Here is a 14,441-nt window from a genome sequence, read left to right as displayed (position 1 = left end):
TGCAACTGGCTCTACCCTGGAGATGTGTGAATTGGCTCCATTGAGAGCCAGTCACAGTCTCCTGTCATGTGAATTGAATGCGGGGAAACCCACATCCAATTTTCATAGGTGTGAACATGAAGTAACACAACAACCAATGAGCCTAAATACCTGTTTTATGACCTTTTCTACTTGACAATAGGTTTTATAAACTCCTTCATCAGGATCCCCACTGTGATCAATGATCTGGAACATAAGCACAACATTTACAGAATAAAAACACTTTGTAGTAGATATTCCTGAATACTGCAACTGAACAGGGTGTATTGTCAGGAAGTTCATCAGAAAATTTTCAATTAATTGCAAATACTGATTTTCTCAATGCATACATGCGTATTTGTAAATACAAAGACAACACAGAATATGCAGCCCCCAATAGCAACAGATCAGAAATATTTCTGATCTGACTAGAGTAAAATGAAATCTGATGGGAACATATGGGTTGGTGTACTTTGCTTATCATCCCTGCTCTCTCCACTTTTTACTGAATAGGCTCCGTAGGTGAGAGGTTGTAAACATGCCCAGCATAAATTTCAGGGAGTGTTCCTTACACCAAGGGAACAGCAGGTGTTGGGTTCAGCCTGCCATACAAGTTAATGTGTGAAAGAAGAAAATGGTCGCACAGCACCACGGAATCCAATGAAGAAAAGTTCTTTATTACCATAAGTGGTACAAGGTACAGCAGGGTAGGACAAGTTAATGACTGCACGCGGCCCTACACTTGTAAATGCTGATGCACAGAAGCTTCGGTTTTTACATGACTATGACTGCAAAAACCATTCACTTGTATAGCAGGTTGAACACAGCACCTGTGGCTCCCCGGGTACAGGAAAACACTAAGAATTATTTTAAGCCTCTTTTCATGGTGCAGGTACATGGGTGCATGAGGCCTTATTTAGTCAGGAAATCCAATGTGAAAACAGCATTATAGGAAGACAAGCAGGCCATAGCAATCAATCACAAATAATATTTGAAGTGGTTCTAAAGTAAAAACGGTGATTTACCTTAATACATTCCCTGCATTAAAGTAAAATACATTTTTAGCATTTGCTGTGCCCCCCCCCCCACCCCAAACACTTACCTGTGTCCTGTATTAATCCAGAACTATACCCGGCTACATCCTCTCTCCCAGCTCTTACAGGCTTTGCTGAGACAGTGGGAACCATTGGCTCCTCCTGCTGTCAGTCAAATCCTGGAGGAGGAGGGATCAGAAGGGGGGGATGGAACAGCACTGTGTGTTTCTAAGGACACACATGGCCAGAGTCCGGAGTGAACCCACATGTTTGCCACTATAGGTAGCCACTTGCTATTGGGGCAAACACAGGAGTGGGGGACCCCAGAAGAGGAAGGGAGCCACTCTGTGCAATACCATTTAAATTTAGAAAAAACATTTGCCTTTACAAACGCTTCAAAGTGAAATGGGGACACAGACTGCTGCACTCTTTGTAGCCCTCCAGCAGCGGTCCAGACTTTCTGACTTTTGAATCGTGTTGGCTCGTGCAGAACAATCCTCATGTCTGTCCTGAGAGTGTGCACAATGTCTTCTAGGACACTGAGGTGGCCCTCAAGGGCTGAGAAACATGCACACCTATTCTAGGTCATGGCAAAGAAGAGATAAGTCCTCTCTGACCCCATGGACCTGGCCTGTCAGCCTAGGTAGAGGCATTGCACTGCTGTACTGTGGTGAACACATCCCTGAGTGTGGGTTCTGAGTTGTTTTCTTTATTATTGAGGTCCATGAGCAGATGAGGGAGTGTAGTATTGGAATACAGTAAATGTGGGTTCGTCTCTCCCTGTTTGTCAAAGAGACCAAGGCTAAATCTGGTTCATTCAGTGGAAGTTCAGGGCTATACTCAGGTCACAAAACACGCAGGAGCAGTGGGGAGAGAATGGGTGCCAAAACAGCAGATTCCTAGGCAGAAAAAAGCAGGCGGGAGCACTGGAACTCCGCTAAATGCATCCTCTCAAATGTGGGGTCAGCCATGTCCCCCCAATGTCTAGACCTTACTGATCTGGCTTGTCCCCCTTCATCCTAGCAATACTAATAAATAAAACTACAAATGGAAACAGCATTTAGTGCAAAAAAACAATACAGAAAGAATAAATAAACAACTCTCATTTGTGCAGACAACACTTGGTTCACATTGATGCGAACACAAGACATTGCATGCGATTCGCACCGCATTGCTGTGCAGATCACATGTGATGTCTGTGCAATGCAAATTCAGCCATACAGTTTGTTCACACCCATGCAACCTGATTCCTGTATCTGCGAACCAATCTGAGGGTGCTATTACCTTTACATTGACACCTGCAGCGGTTTGCAGAGGGCAGTGTGAAACCAGCGAATTGCGCTGGTTTCCGCATCGCACAAGTGTGAACCCAGCCAACAAATCTGTGCAAATATAAAAAAATTGAAAAAATATAAGAGTTCAAACATATTATTTTATTTATTATTATAGACCTGCACATTGTAATCTTTGCACATATATTTTTCTTTTCATATAAAATATTCACACCTGAGAGTTGTTTAATTTATTTATTTATTTTTTTACACAAAGTGCTGTTTTTTTTTTATTGGATTTATATGTCTATATCACTGAGTGTTACTAAACACAGCTGCTTGTGATTTAGGTATTTAAATAGATCTTAGCGCAGACTTTATATACATTTTTAAAGCTATAATTGGGCTTTAATTCTAGCAACATGTTTTTTCCCTAGTTTTGGGTAGTGTGGGAGATGACCTGTATACCACATTGTTATTTCTGTCTTTGACTCAATTGAGGAGATTTTTCCTTGCTTCCTGTTCTTGTGACACCCTTGCTCCCTGGAGCATTAAAAAAAGAAAACTTGAGAACCATCAAATACAAGGTCATTTCACAAATCTGTCCATAGTGAGCAATGCAAGTCTCAGTTTCTACCTTGGTCTTGTATGATTTATTTTGGTCTTGCTCTATCAATTGCTGCATGCGATCTAGGCCACTGGAGCTGTCCTCTTTTTTGTGATACACAATCCGGGGTTTTGCCTCAGTATTCTTCAAGAATGCTTCCTTACAGTCTTCCCACAATGAGCTGCAATAGGGTTTTGAAACAACATTAATCAAATTCAAACTCAGTCCATGGGGGCTTGTATATACAGGCATCATGGGGGCTTGTATATACAGGCATCTGTGAAGCAAGCAGTGTTTAATCCAGTGCAAGCAATATCTACCAATATATATATAGTGAATAAAATCAGCGCAAATCAAACAGTGAAATAAATAAATAAATGAATCCAATAAATAATGAATCAATCAATCAATCTGGCTGCGATCGCTAGTGTGTGTGTGTGTCCACAAATGCAACCTGTATACAAAAAAAGTGTAGCGCCAGATAAAATAAATAAATAACCAAGATAATAGATGTAAATCAATAAACTGAAGTATAATATAAAACATCCCTACCGTTGAAGTAATCCCCGACGTAACGCGTATAGGGGATGGAGCCTGTCTGCACACGCCGCATCTTAAGTCTTGAGTGTAGTGAGATCTCCTGATCTGTCATATCGTCTGTACAGACCACACAGCTGATGTGCCCTCATTGTGAGTAACATCTTTATTTGTTAATAAAGTATTTGATCAGACAGAGAGCGCTAGATCCCATTTTTTTGTATCTGAAGAAATATGGAAGGGATCGGATACCTGATCCAGCCCATGACTGTTTCTAGACCTGCCACACCACTATTATCCTTAGAGGATGAACAGCTGATCTTGATCTGCTAAGCACGGAGGTCGGTGTATGAGGCATATCCATGCTATTAGATTGAATACCTCTGGAGTCCATTACACCATACTGCTATTATCCGTAGGAGGGACCACTGATTATGACCCACTGGGAACAGGGGTCTTCATGTGAGATGAGAGGCTTGGCATCACGGGTGCAGGAGAAGCACAGAGCACTTTAAGTTTCCTTATTCACATTTGGAACACATTGTGGACTTTTTTCACATATTTATATCCTGATTTATTTGCCTTGTTTTTATGTATTTATTAGGGATTGTTTTTTAGCAGATGCACTTAGCACTTTAATTTTTCACATTCACTAAGTGGTCTACACAGCAGAAAGTTTTATATTGTACTTCAGTTTATTGATTTACATCTATTATCTTAATTATTTATTTTATCTGGCGCTACACTTTTTTGGTATACAAATATCTACCAATGGTATGCCTATAGTGGTGCTGTAAAATGCATATTGCTGCATACTATTCACCTTCACCAACCTGCTGAGAGCTCACTTCATTTTATAAAACACTATCATTGCAATTCTGCTTAAGCTGTGCCTGATGGATCGCAATTGGCCCAAAAATGCCAACGTGCATTAAGGTAATAAATTAAATGATGAGGATGATGAATAGGATAGCTTATTTTTTTATATGCAGACACTGACTCTAAATTATTATTAGATAGGCCTTTTGCACATGGGCAACAGTTTCTACCATCCCCTGAACAGTGATCTGCCGTGCTTTTAAAAGGGCAGCAGGAAAGTGGCCTCTACACGTTCAGGTGGTGATCCTGCCACCTCCTGAATGCAGGTTTTTGTTTTGTTCTCCAGCCAGTGACCACGTCAGCAGTCTGTCTTACTTAAGGCGAAATTTCACCCAAACAGGGAAACTAGCTGTTAAGCTGGAAGGTGTCACAGCTGGCTTCACATAGTTAACATGCCGGCACCGAGAATCCGAAGAGCAGCGAAGAACCGGCCCGGGAGGAGGACAGCATTCCTCTTTAAGTGTGCCTGTACATGTTTTATGGGTTGTACAAATCCATAAAACAAGTACAAACACACTTTGGCCTGGTTCAACCCTATGCATTTTTTAGTGTGTTTTCAGTTTTGCAGTAACACATTACAGTCCATTTAACATGGTTTCCTATGGGTCACGTTCACATCTGTGCATTTTATGGAAAGGGCCAGGGACCAGCAAGTTGTGTTTTTGGTTCCATAGACTTCAATGGATCAAAAATGTCTACTGGTTGAACCGGATGGACTTGTGTCTTTTTTCAACCTGACTAACTATGTAACTATGAAAAGCGCAAAATGCACTTGGAATATGTATCAACTGCAACCTGCACAGGTGTGAACCAGGACTTAAAGAGTTACTGGAATGTGTGGTCATTCAATAATTAAACCCTATAAATCCATCACAGGATGGGAGTGCGCCCAGGTGTAATGCAGGCAAGGGTGGACCTAACTGGAATGGTCTTTCCAACATTACTGTATAATGCAAAGAGAAAAGTTATAACTTCAAAACTGCAAACAACCAATTGCAAGTCAGTTTTTGATGTTCCTAACTGCACTAAACAGACGAAAAAGATATTTAAATGCTATGGCTAAATTCACAGCATTGCTCTCTGCACCATGTTAATAAAATAGGCAAAATTTACTTATTACTGGACTGTTCTATGAAATCGATAATATGTGATTCCTTTCTAAATTCAATATATCAGTTTTTTGTTTAATTCTGTAGGATACAGACTATAAAACATCCACATAATAAAAGACAAACCTGGGTAAGGAGGAACAAATAAATAATATGACAAGAGAACTTTTTTCAATCTCCCACTTCCGCACTGCAGTGTAATGGTTGTCACATTCTTCAGGGAAATGGACAACTTGAAAGAAATAGCCCAAACTTTCACACATCCTCTGCAGCTTTGAAGAATATTCCTAAAAGTACACAAAAAAACTGTAACAGGTGCTCATTCTAGATAACGAGAGTGATATATACAGTATCTATGTAGTTTGATTCTTACCCTTAGGAAAATGTCTACTTCAGGCTGAGTATCCTTTGTGTTGATTAGGTAACATCGTACAGTGTTGCTCCACACTGCCTGAGAAAAAAGAGGAGTGACTTGTAGCAAGCTAGCTACTGCTACATCCCAGTCATCTGCAAAATATGAGAACATAAAACTGTTCAGTGTTTACGCACCAGGCCGACATTATGCCCAAAGTGTGTACAAACTCAAAACGTTTTTTTTTTTTTTCGGTTTTAGAGTGCAGAAGGATTGGACCTATCAGGCTTTAAATAATAATTCAGGTGTGATGAACCACCTGGCACTTACCCCAAGATACAGCTTCCTCCACTCTGGAACCAGGTATTATAGCTAGGAATTGCCCCAAGAACTAGATGACACTGACTTAGGCGCAAACTGGAACTGACCCTTTATTGTAAATTCACACAGAATATATACCACACAAAATCAGATAAGAGTTTGATCACAATGCAAACTTTAAACAGTAATATCATCTGTACATCTAAAGGCCCGTACACACTTGACGGAAATCGGACGAAATATCCTCCGATTCTTCTCTCTCTTGCTCAGCGTTCATTACCGTTTTTAGTTGACAGTGCATAAATGTTCACAAAATTTCTCGTCCGATTTATTTTTATTTTTTTGGGACATTTGTTCCTAGACTTTCGGGTCATCAGCAACTTCAGGTCATGCGCGTTTTTTCCTATCCGATTTTCCGCGGACGTACTGCATACACATTAAACGAAAATTGGTCGTCTGGGGACGGACGATAAAACTTTTGGTGTTTGTCCCTCCGTTTTTTTTTCGTTCAAAATGTCGGCATCGGCTGCTGAAATTTGTGTACACACTAGCTGAAAATCATACGATTGTACCTCAGACGGGAATTTTCGGCAGATTTTCTACTAGTGTGTACCCCACTTAACAGTACATCTAATGAAAAGCTAAGCAAAACATAAACAGTAAGCTAATCAACAGCTAGGCACCCAAATCTTGATTAATCCGGGAGTGTCCACTCAAGACAATCTGGTACCAAGCCCACGGATACACAAAGTACAGTATATTGCACATGCTGTCTGTCAGGTGTTTGGCTTTCACTTGTGTATTCTGTTCACTAGAAAAGTCATCATAATACAAAACTCATATAATGTTCCAGTAGTCTGAAAAAGTGGAAATAATTTATCTTCATATATTTCTTGAGGGATATTGTTGATAAATATTTCTGTCCCAAGTGGAGGAGCTTCTCATACCTAGTCTGCAGGAGGGCCACCATATTTCTTCTGACCATTTACCACTTCGAGATTAATATTACATCTTTCCATCCACTCCAGAAGGAAAGCTTTATTGTCTTTATTCAGAGAATTAATCCAAGCCTTGCTCTCAGCGTTCATTTTGTTGTTGTCCATTATTAGAGAATGATCTGCTCTCTCCATGGGATCAGAGGCTGAACTGAGCACTTTTCCATGCACTGAGGAAATGCAAAGCATTCTCTGAATAGTGCCCAATGCAGAGTAGGCAACCCGCTATGTTTACAATGCAGCAGGGCAGACATTCAGTATGGATCTGGAAGCTAGTGCCGATCACTGTAGTAGCAATGTCTACTAAAGTGGTTTGCAGCTTCTAGAGCAGGGGTGTCTAACTCAATTTCATTATGGGCCACATCAGAATTATGGTTGCCCTCAAATGGCCAGTTGTACCTGTAGGACTATATAAAACGGAAATTTTGTAAAATCTTACCGTAAAATTCCTTTCTCTGAGTCCTCCGACAGTCGCCGCCACTTCATAATCTTCACTAATGGGGTATTGACCTTTGCTCCGTAGGAGTAGCTAGGAAACAAGATTTGTTAATATAAAAGCTTTTAGCATATCACACCCCTAGGGGGCGGTCCCCTCAGTCAATACCTCCCTGCTTCCTGCATTCTCAACTCAGTTTCAGTAGCATAGCAGTAGAGTACATAAACAAACCCCAAAAGAGGGGCGGGGGCGGCGACTGTCGGAGGACTCAGAGAAAGGAATTTTACGGTAAGATTTTACAAAAATTCTGTTTTCTCTTACGTCCTCCGACAGTCGCCGCCACTTCATAATCTTCACTAATGGGGGACGTCCCATAGCAGTGTAGACATGAGGGGTGGGAAAAAAGCAGCCGCGTCTAAAGCAACGCAGTACCCACAGCAGAGAAAGGAACCTTACCAAAGTAAGAGAACCAACTGGGCAACAGGAAAAAACGTGCTCAACAGGAGCAACAGCCCAGGAAAGAACAAGTAACCTAGGGGTAAAAATACCCCAACAGCCAAGGACCCAAACAAGGGACCCTAAGGCACTGCCGCACTAAGAACTTTACGGCCAAAGGAAGCATCTGCCGATGCCTGAACATCCACTTTGTAAAATTTGGAGAAGGTGTGAACAGACGACCAAGTCGCCGCCTTACACACCTGGGCCACATAAGCCTGATGACGATAGGCCCAAGACGTACTCAGAGACCTGGTAGAGTGCGCCTTCACAGGGAAAGGAGGAATCTTCCCCTTCAAAGCATAGGCTTGCACAATGGTCTGTCTGATCCATTTGGCGATGGTCATAGCCGACGCTGCCATGCCCTTCCGAGGACCCTCTGGAAGGACAAATAGAGAATCCGACTTGCGAAAGGATTTCGTCGATGACAGGTAAACCCTGATCGCCCGAACAACATCCAAGGAATGCAAAGCCACCTCCTTTGGATGCTTAGGCTTTGCGCAAAGCGAGGGCAAGACAATGTCCTCATTGAGGTGAAATTCCGAGATCCTCTTCGGAAGAAAAGGATCTTATCCAAGTGAATCACCAAGTAGGGAGAGCTGCAGGACAAGGCCGCCAGCTCCGACACCCTGCGAGCCGAAGTGATCGCTACCAAAAAGGCAACCTTCTTGGACAACAGAGACAACGAGATCTCCCTGATCTTCTCAAAGGGAGCATGCTGTAACACGGACAGAACAAGGTTCAAGTCCCATGGAGGTAAAGGGTCCCTCCGAGGAGGGGCCAAATGTCGCACCCCCTGAACGAAGGTGCTAACCAAAGAATTAGACGCCACAGTGCGTTGAAAAAGAACGGCCAGCGCAGAAATCTGACCCTTAATCGTGGCCAACGCCAAACGCTGGTCCACGCCCGTTTGAAGGAAGGCCAACACTCTCGATACTGAGTATGAGCGAGGGGAGTATCCCCTGGACTCACACCAGGCAAAATACGCCTTCCAAGTACGGTAGTAAATCTTCCCCGAAGAGGCCTTCCTAGCCTTGATCAAAGTGGGAATGACCTCAGGGGAGAGACCCCTATCCTTCAGGACCTGGCCTTCAACAGCCAGGCCGTTAAAGCCAGCGACTGTAAAGCAGGATGGAATATCGGTCCTTGAGACAGGAGATCTTCTCGAAGAGGCAGACGCCACGGAGCGTCGACCGCCAGATTCACGAGGTCTGCGTACCAAGACCGGCGAGGCCAGTCTGGCGCCACCAGAATCACCGTGTGCGGTTCCGAGGCCAACCTGCGAAGGAGCCTGGACAGCAGCTGAATCGGTGGAAAGGCATACATCAGACTATACTGATGCCAGGGCGCCACTAACGCGTCTGAGGCGTCTGCCCGAGGATCGCGCGTCCTTGCCACGAACCTTTCCACCTTGTTGTTTAGATGAGACGCGAACAGGTCCACATCTGGGGAACCCCACTTCGCGCACAACATCTGAAAAACATCCGGGTGAGAGGACCATTCTCCCTGGTCCAGGGTCTGGCGACTTAGATAATCCGCCTGCCAGTTCTCCACTCCCGGAATGTGAACTGCAGATATCGCCGGGACGTGCGTCTCGGCCCAAGACAGAATGTCGGCTACTTCCCGAGCACTCCTGGTGCCCCCTTGGTGGTTGATGTAGGCCACCGCTGTGGCATTGTCCGTCTGCACCCGAACCAGACGGCCCTGAAGCCTGTCCGTCCAACGCAGAAGGCAGAGATTTATTGCTCGCAATTCCAGAATGTTGATCGGAAGGGAGGATTCCTCCCCGACCAAGTTCCCTGGGCGGACAGAACGCCCAGAACACCACCCCAGCCCGACAGGCTGGCATCCGTGGTGATTACCGTCCACGACAAAGGACGAAAGGACTTGCCCCTCGACACCGCCGGGGACTGGAGCCACCACAAAAGACCCCTTCGGGTGAGGCGGCTCAACGAAATCCGCAGATCCAGAGATTGCGGACGCCCGTCCCACTTGGCCAGGATCTCCGCCTGAAGATTCCGTGTGTGAAACTGGGCGAAGGGAATCGCCTCGAAAGCCGAGACCATCAATCCCAGACACCTCATACACGTCCGGATGGACGAGCACTGAGTGTCCCTGAGGGACCTGACTTCGTCCGAAATCTGTCCCGATGAAGCACCGGAACCACCACTCCTTGGGCCCGCAGGTCCCGCACCGCCAGGTGCAGATCCTGCAAACGCTCCGGAGACAGCTGAAGATTTGAGGGAAAAAATCTGCTCGCCGGCCGAGAGAGAAACTCGATCTTGTATCCAGATCAAACGATTTCCTGAACCCACCTGTCCCGAATGCGGGCCAGCCAGGGTTGAAGAAAACCGAGCAAACGTCCCCCCACCCCAGAGTCGGGTGAGGGCGCCCCTTCAGGCCGAATTGGCATGGGCAGCGGACCCGGACTGGCCGGACTTCTGCTTACCTGCCCACGGCTTCTTCCGGGAGCCTTGGCCCTTGAAGGGCTTGCCCTTGTACTGCGACCTAAAGGCACGAAAGGACCCCTGAGAGGGCCTAAACGAGTTATTCTTCTTACCGCGAACAAACTTATTCTTGTGAGATTGGGGTAAGAGAGTGCTCTTACCCCCGGAAATTCCCTTTATCAGCGCATCCAAAGACTCGCTAAAAAGGCGAGAACCCGCGTAGGGCAAATTAGCTAAAGTCTTGCGAGATGATTGGTCAACCGACCAACATTTCAGCCATACCAGTCGACGGTTCAATACCGCCACACTTGAGAGGCGTGCAGCCAAAGGGACTAAATCCAAGTCCGCATCACACAAATACATGACACCCTGATAAATTTGATCCACCATAGCCAATGTTGTCGGCGGAGCAGAGTCAGCCACCAGGGTGCGCCTGAGCACCTGCGTCCAATCCGCAATAGCCTGGGCTGCCAAAATGGAAGCAAAAATAGGCTTCAGCATAGAACCGGCAACCGTATAAGCATGACGGGCAAGAGACTCCAATCTCCTGTCCGTAGGGTCCCGATAGCCGGGGTATCCTCAGCAGGAATCGTGGTAGATTTATTCAAAATCGCCACCGCATGATCCACCTGAGGCGGCACACACCAACGCTCATCAGTGGTGGGTGTAAACGGATAACGCAGCTTGAACTTACTTGGCACAGTAAATGGCTTCTTTAAATTGCGCCATTGCTCATCAATAGCGCGTTGAAATTCCGCAGGGCAGGGAAAAACCTGCGCTGTTTTGCGCTTCCTTTGTGTCCCATGGTTCATCCTGCAAATGCAGTGTTTCCTTGATAGAAGCAACCAACTCATCCATGAGTGCAAGCTCTTCAGGCGAGCCAGGGGGAGAATTATCAACCCCTTCTACCTCAGCCTCCCCCTCAGACCCCCCAAGGTCCAGAGATGAACGAGACCCTGAGAAGGGCACTCCAGCCATAGCAGCCCCATCGCCCTCTGAATCAGAGGAAATAGACAATCTGGGCCGTTTTGCGGATCGGTCAACCATTAGCATGTGCACCTAAGAAGCCAAGTTCGCCACAATAGCAGCCAGATCAGCCCCCTCGGGGGATGCAGCAGCCCCTTGGCCCACCACCAAGGTGGGAGGAAACTTGCAATCCTGAAAATCCATGCCCCAGCAACAATTGGAAAAAGGAGTACTGTCCCCTTAAGACAGCTGCGAGCGTAGCCCACCGCACACTACTGCATAGATCGACCCCCACAGGGATAAGAACACCGAGCAGGGAAATACAGGACAAGGAGAAGTAAAAACCTGGAGAGGCCACACAGGCTGCTGCCACCGATCGCTGTCCCAGAGCAAAAGGAAGTGATGTAATGACTGACCGCCCTATAAAGCCTATGCAGGCTACACAAACATGGCCGCTCGGCTGAGGCAATTTTTGGGCAATTACAAAATGGCGCCGACATGTGGTTGTACATCGATCGCCATCAAAATGGCGGCGTTTGGCGCCAAAACAAGCTACTCCTAAGCTAGGCATTAGAAACTGAGTTGAGAATGCAGGAAGCAGGGAGGGGACCGCCCCCTAGGGGTGTGATATGCTAAAAGCTTTTATATTAACAAATCTTGTTGCCTAGCTACTCCTACGGAGCAAAGGTCAATACCCCATTAGTGAAGATTATGAAGTGGCGGCGACTTATCCGGGGACGTAAGAGAAATATATCTTTATTTTCTCCGAAAATAGGTCCAAGAACTCAACCACACCCCCTGGCAATAAATACCAGGAGTGTGTTATGGGTGGAGTTCAGGGGCGCACTACGTACTGAGTGGAGAGTTCAGGGGCATGCTACATACAGAGCGCAGAGTTCAGGGGCACGCTACATACAGAGTGCAGAGTTCAGGGGCACGCTACATACAGAGTGCAGAGTTCAGGGGCACGCTATGTACAGAGTGCAGAGTTCAGGGGCACGCTACGTACAGAGTGCAGAGTTCTGGGGCACGCTACGTACAGAGTGCAGAGTTCAGGGGCACGCTACGTACAGAGTGCAGAGTTCAGGGGCACGCTAAGTACAGAGTGCAGAGTTCAGGGGCACGCTATGTACAGAGTGCAGAGTTCAGGGGCATGCTACATACAGAGTGCAGAGTTCAGGGGCACGCTAAGTACAGAGTGCAGAGTTCAGGGGCATGATAAGTACAGAGTGCAGAGTTCAGGGGCACGCTAAGTACAGAGTGCAGAGTTCAGGGGCACGCTAAGTACAGAGTGCAGAGTTCAGGGGCACGCTACGTACAGAGTGCAGGAAGCAGGGAGGTATTGACTGAGGGGACTGCCCCCTAAGGGTGCGATATGCTAAAAGCTTTTATATTAACAAATCTTGTTGCCTAGCTTCTCCTACGGAGCAAAAGTCAATACCCCATTAGTGAAGATTATGAAGTGGCGGCGACTGTCGGAGGACGTAAGAGAAATATATCTTTATTTTCTCTGAAAATAGGTGCAGGAACTCAACCACACCCCCTGGCAATAAATACCAGGAGTGTGTTATGGGTGGAGTTCAGGGGCGCACTACGTACTGAGTGCAGAGTTCAGGGGCATGCTACATACAGAGCGCAGAGTTCAGGGGCACGCTACATACAGAGTGCAGAGTTCAGGGGCACGCTAAGTACAGAGGGCAGAGTTCAGGGGCACGCTACGTACAGAGTGCAGAGTTCAGGGGCACGCTACGTACAGAGTGCAGCGTTCAGGGGCACGCTACGCACGGAGTGCAGAGTTTAGGGGCACTCTACATACAGAGTGCAGAGTTCAGGAGCACATTACGTACTGAGTGCAGAGTTCAGGGGTGCTCTGTGTACAGAGTGCAGTGTTGAGGAGTGAGCTACATACAGAGTGCAGGGTTTAGGGGTGTGCTAAGTACAGTGTGCAGGGTTTAGTTCTCTTTCAAAGGCTGTCCACATCTAACTTTCACCGCTTCCTCAGCTCTGACCCCTGCACACATATCCCTCCCCCCTCAAAAGCTTCCTTGCATCTCACCTACCCGACCTGGCTCTAGTACCTCTTGGCAGTGTAATTGGTCCATTGGTCAGCATTTGTGCACCTGGGTACATATAGGGATCACAGCACAACCTACCACATGATGCCCCATCCCACACTGCATCTCCCTTGTCCCATGAGTGCAGGGCAGCCAGGGATCTGTGAGATGCTGCTGAGAGGAAAGCTGTCTTTGTAAACACAGAAGGCTTCTATGTTTACAAGTGACAGTGTGAGTGGGGAGTGGAGGGTGAGAGCTGGAGGTGGCGGGAGGTGGTGAGAGCTGAAAAAGGTGGCGAGAGCTGAAAAAAAGCCCTGGGTGAAAGGGCCACAAAAATTGGCCTAGAGGACCGGGTTCGGCCCGCGGGCCTTGTGTTTGACGTGTTCTAGAGGGACTCCACAGGTATAATATATTTACAATTAAGGCATGCTCTGAAGATCCAAGGCCTGACCTAGACTGTTTTCTTTTCTCCTGTTCCTATCTTAGACAGTATAGTTCGAGCAAATACTACTAAGGGTCTTTTTTTTTTTCTAGGGTATAGACATATGGGACCAAATATTGCAGAGTGTACAGTACAGTTTGTTTTGTTATCTCCAACTAATAGGGTGACCCAGCTTTTCATTCTGTATAGGGCTTACTGTACTCTGAAGCTGCTGCAAAGGGTAAGTAGGATTAAAAAATCTTGAATGCGTGAGAAACTCTCAATCTCCTGACTCCTTTCTACATCTGTTCTGGAGATGTCCAAAGCTACATCGGTACTGGCAGGAAGTGCTAGATACTTTGAATTCTGTATTGGACATTGTGTTGACCCCAGATTCCGTTCTATGCCTACTACGGTATGTAAATTCTGATGACCTGAATCATGACCAGGTAGTGGCTATCATGAGATCACTTTTTATCACAGAATCCCCCTACCCTTG

At 46.2% G+C, this 14,441-nt stretch overlaps 1 protein-coding gene across 1 annotated transcript in view; it reads right to left on the bottom strand.

Annotated features, from left to right (window-relative positions):
* The window catches only part of NPHP3 (nephrocystin 3), a 95,198-nt gene that overhangs the window by 67,847 nt on the left and 12,910 nt on the right, over positions 1–14,441 (bottom strand). Inside the window, exons 5-8 of the mRNA XM_082259829.1 lie at positions 5,829–5,962; positions 5,582–5,742; positions 2,961–3,111; positions 151–225 (exon numbers count right to left, since the gene is read on the bottom strand). Of these exons, the coding sequence (XP_082115955.1) occupies positions 151–225; positions 2,961–3,111; positions 5,582–5,742; positions 5,829–5,962 (521 nt within the window). The remainder of the gene's footprint in view (positions 1–150; positions 226–2,960; positions 3,112–5,581; positions 5,743–5,828; positions 5,963–14,441) is intronic.

Source organism: Pelophylax lessonae (genome assembly GCF_965119305.1).
Source record: "Pelophylax lessonae genome assembly, chromosome: 5".
NCBI lineage: Eukaryota > Metazoa > Chordata > Amphibia > Anura > Ranidae > Pelophylax > Pelophylax lessonae.
Note: the sequence above shows the minus strand (reverse complement) of the source record. Positions and strands in the feature narration are given on the sequence as shown.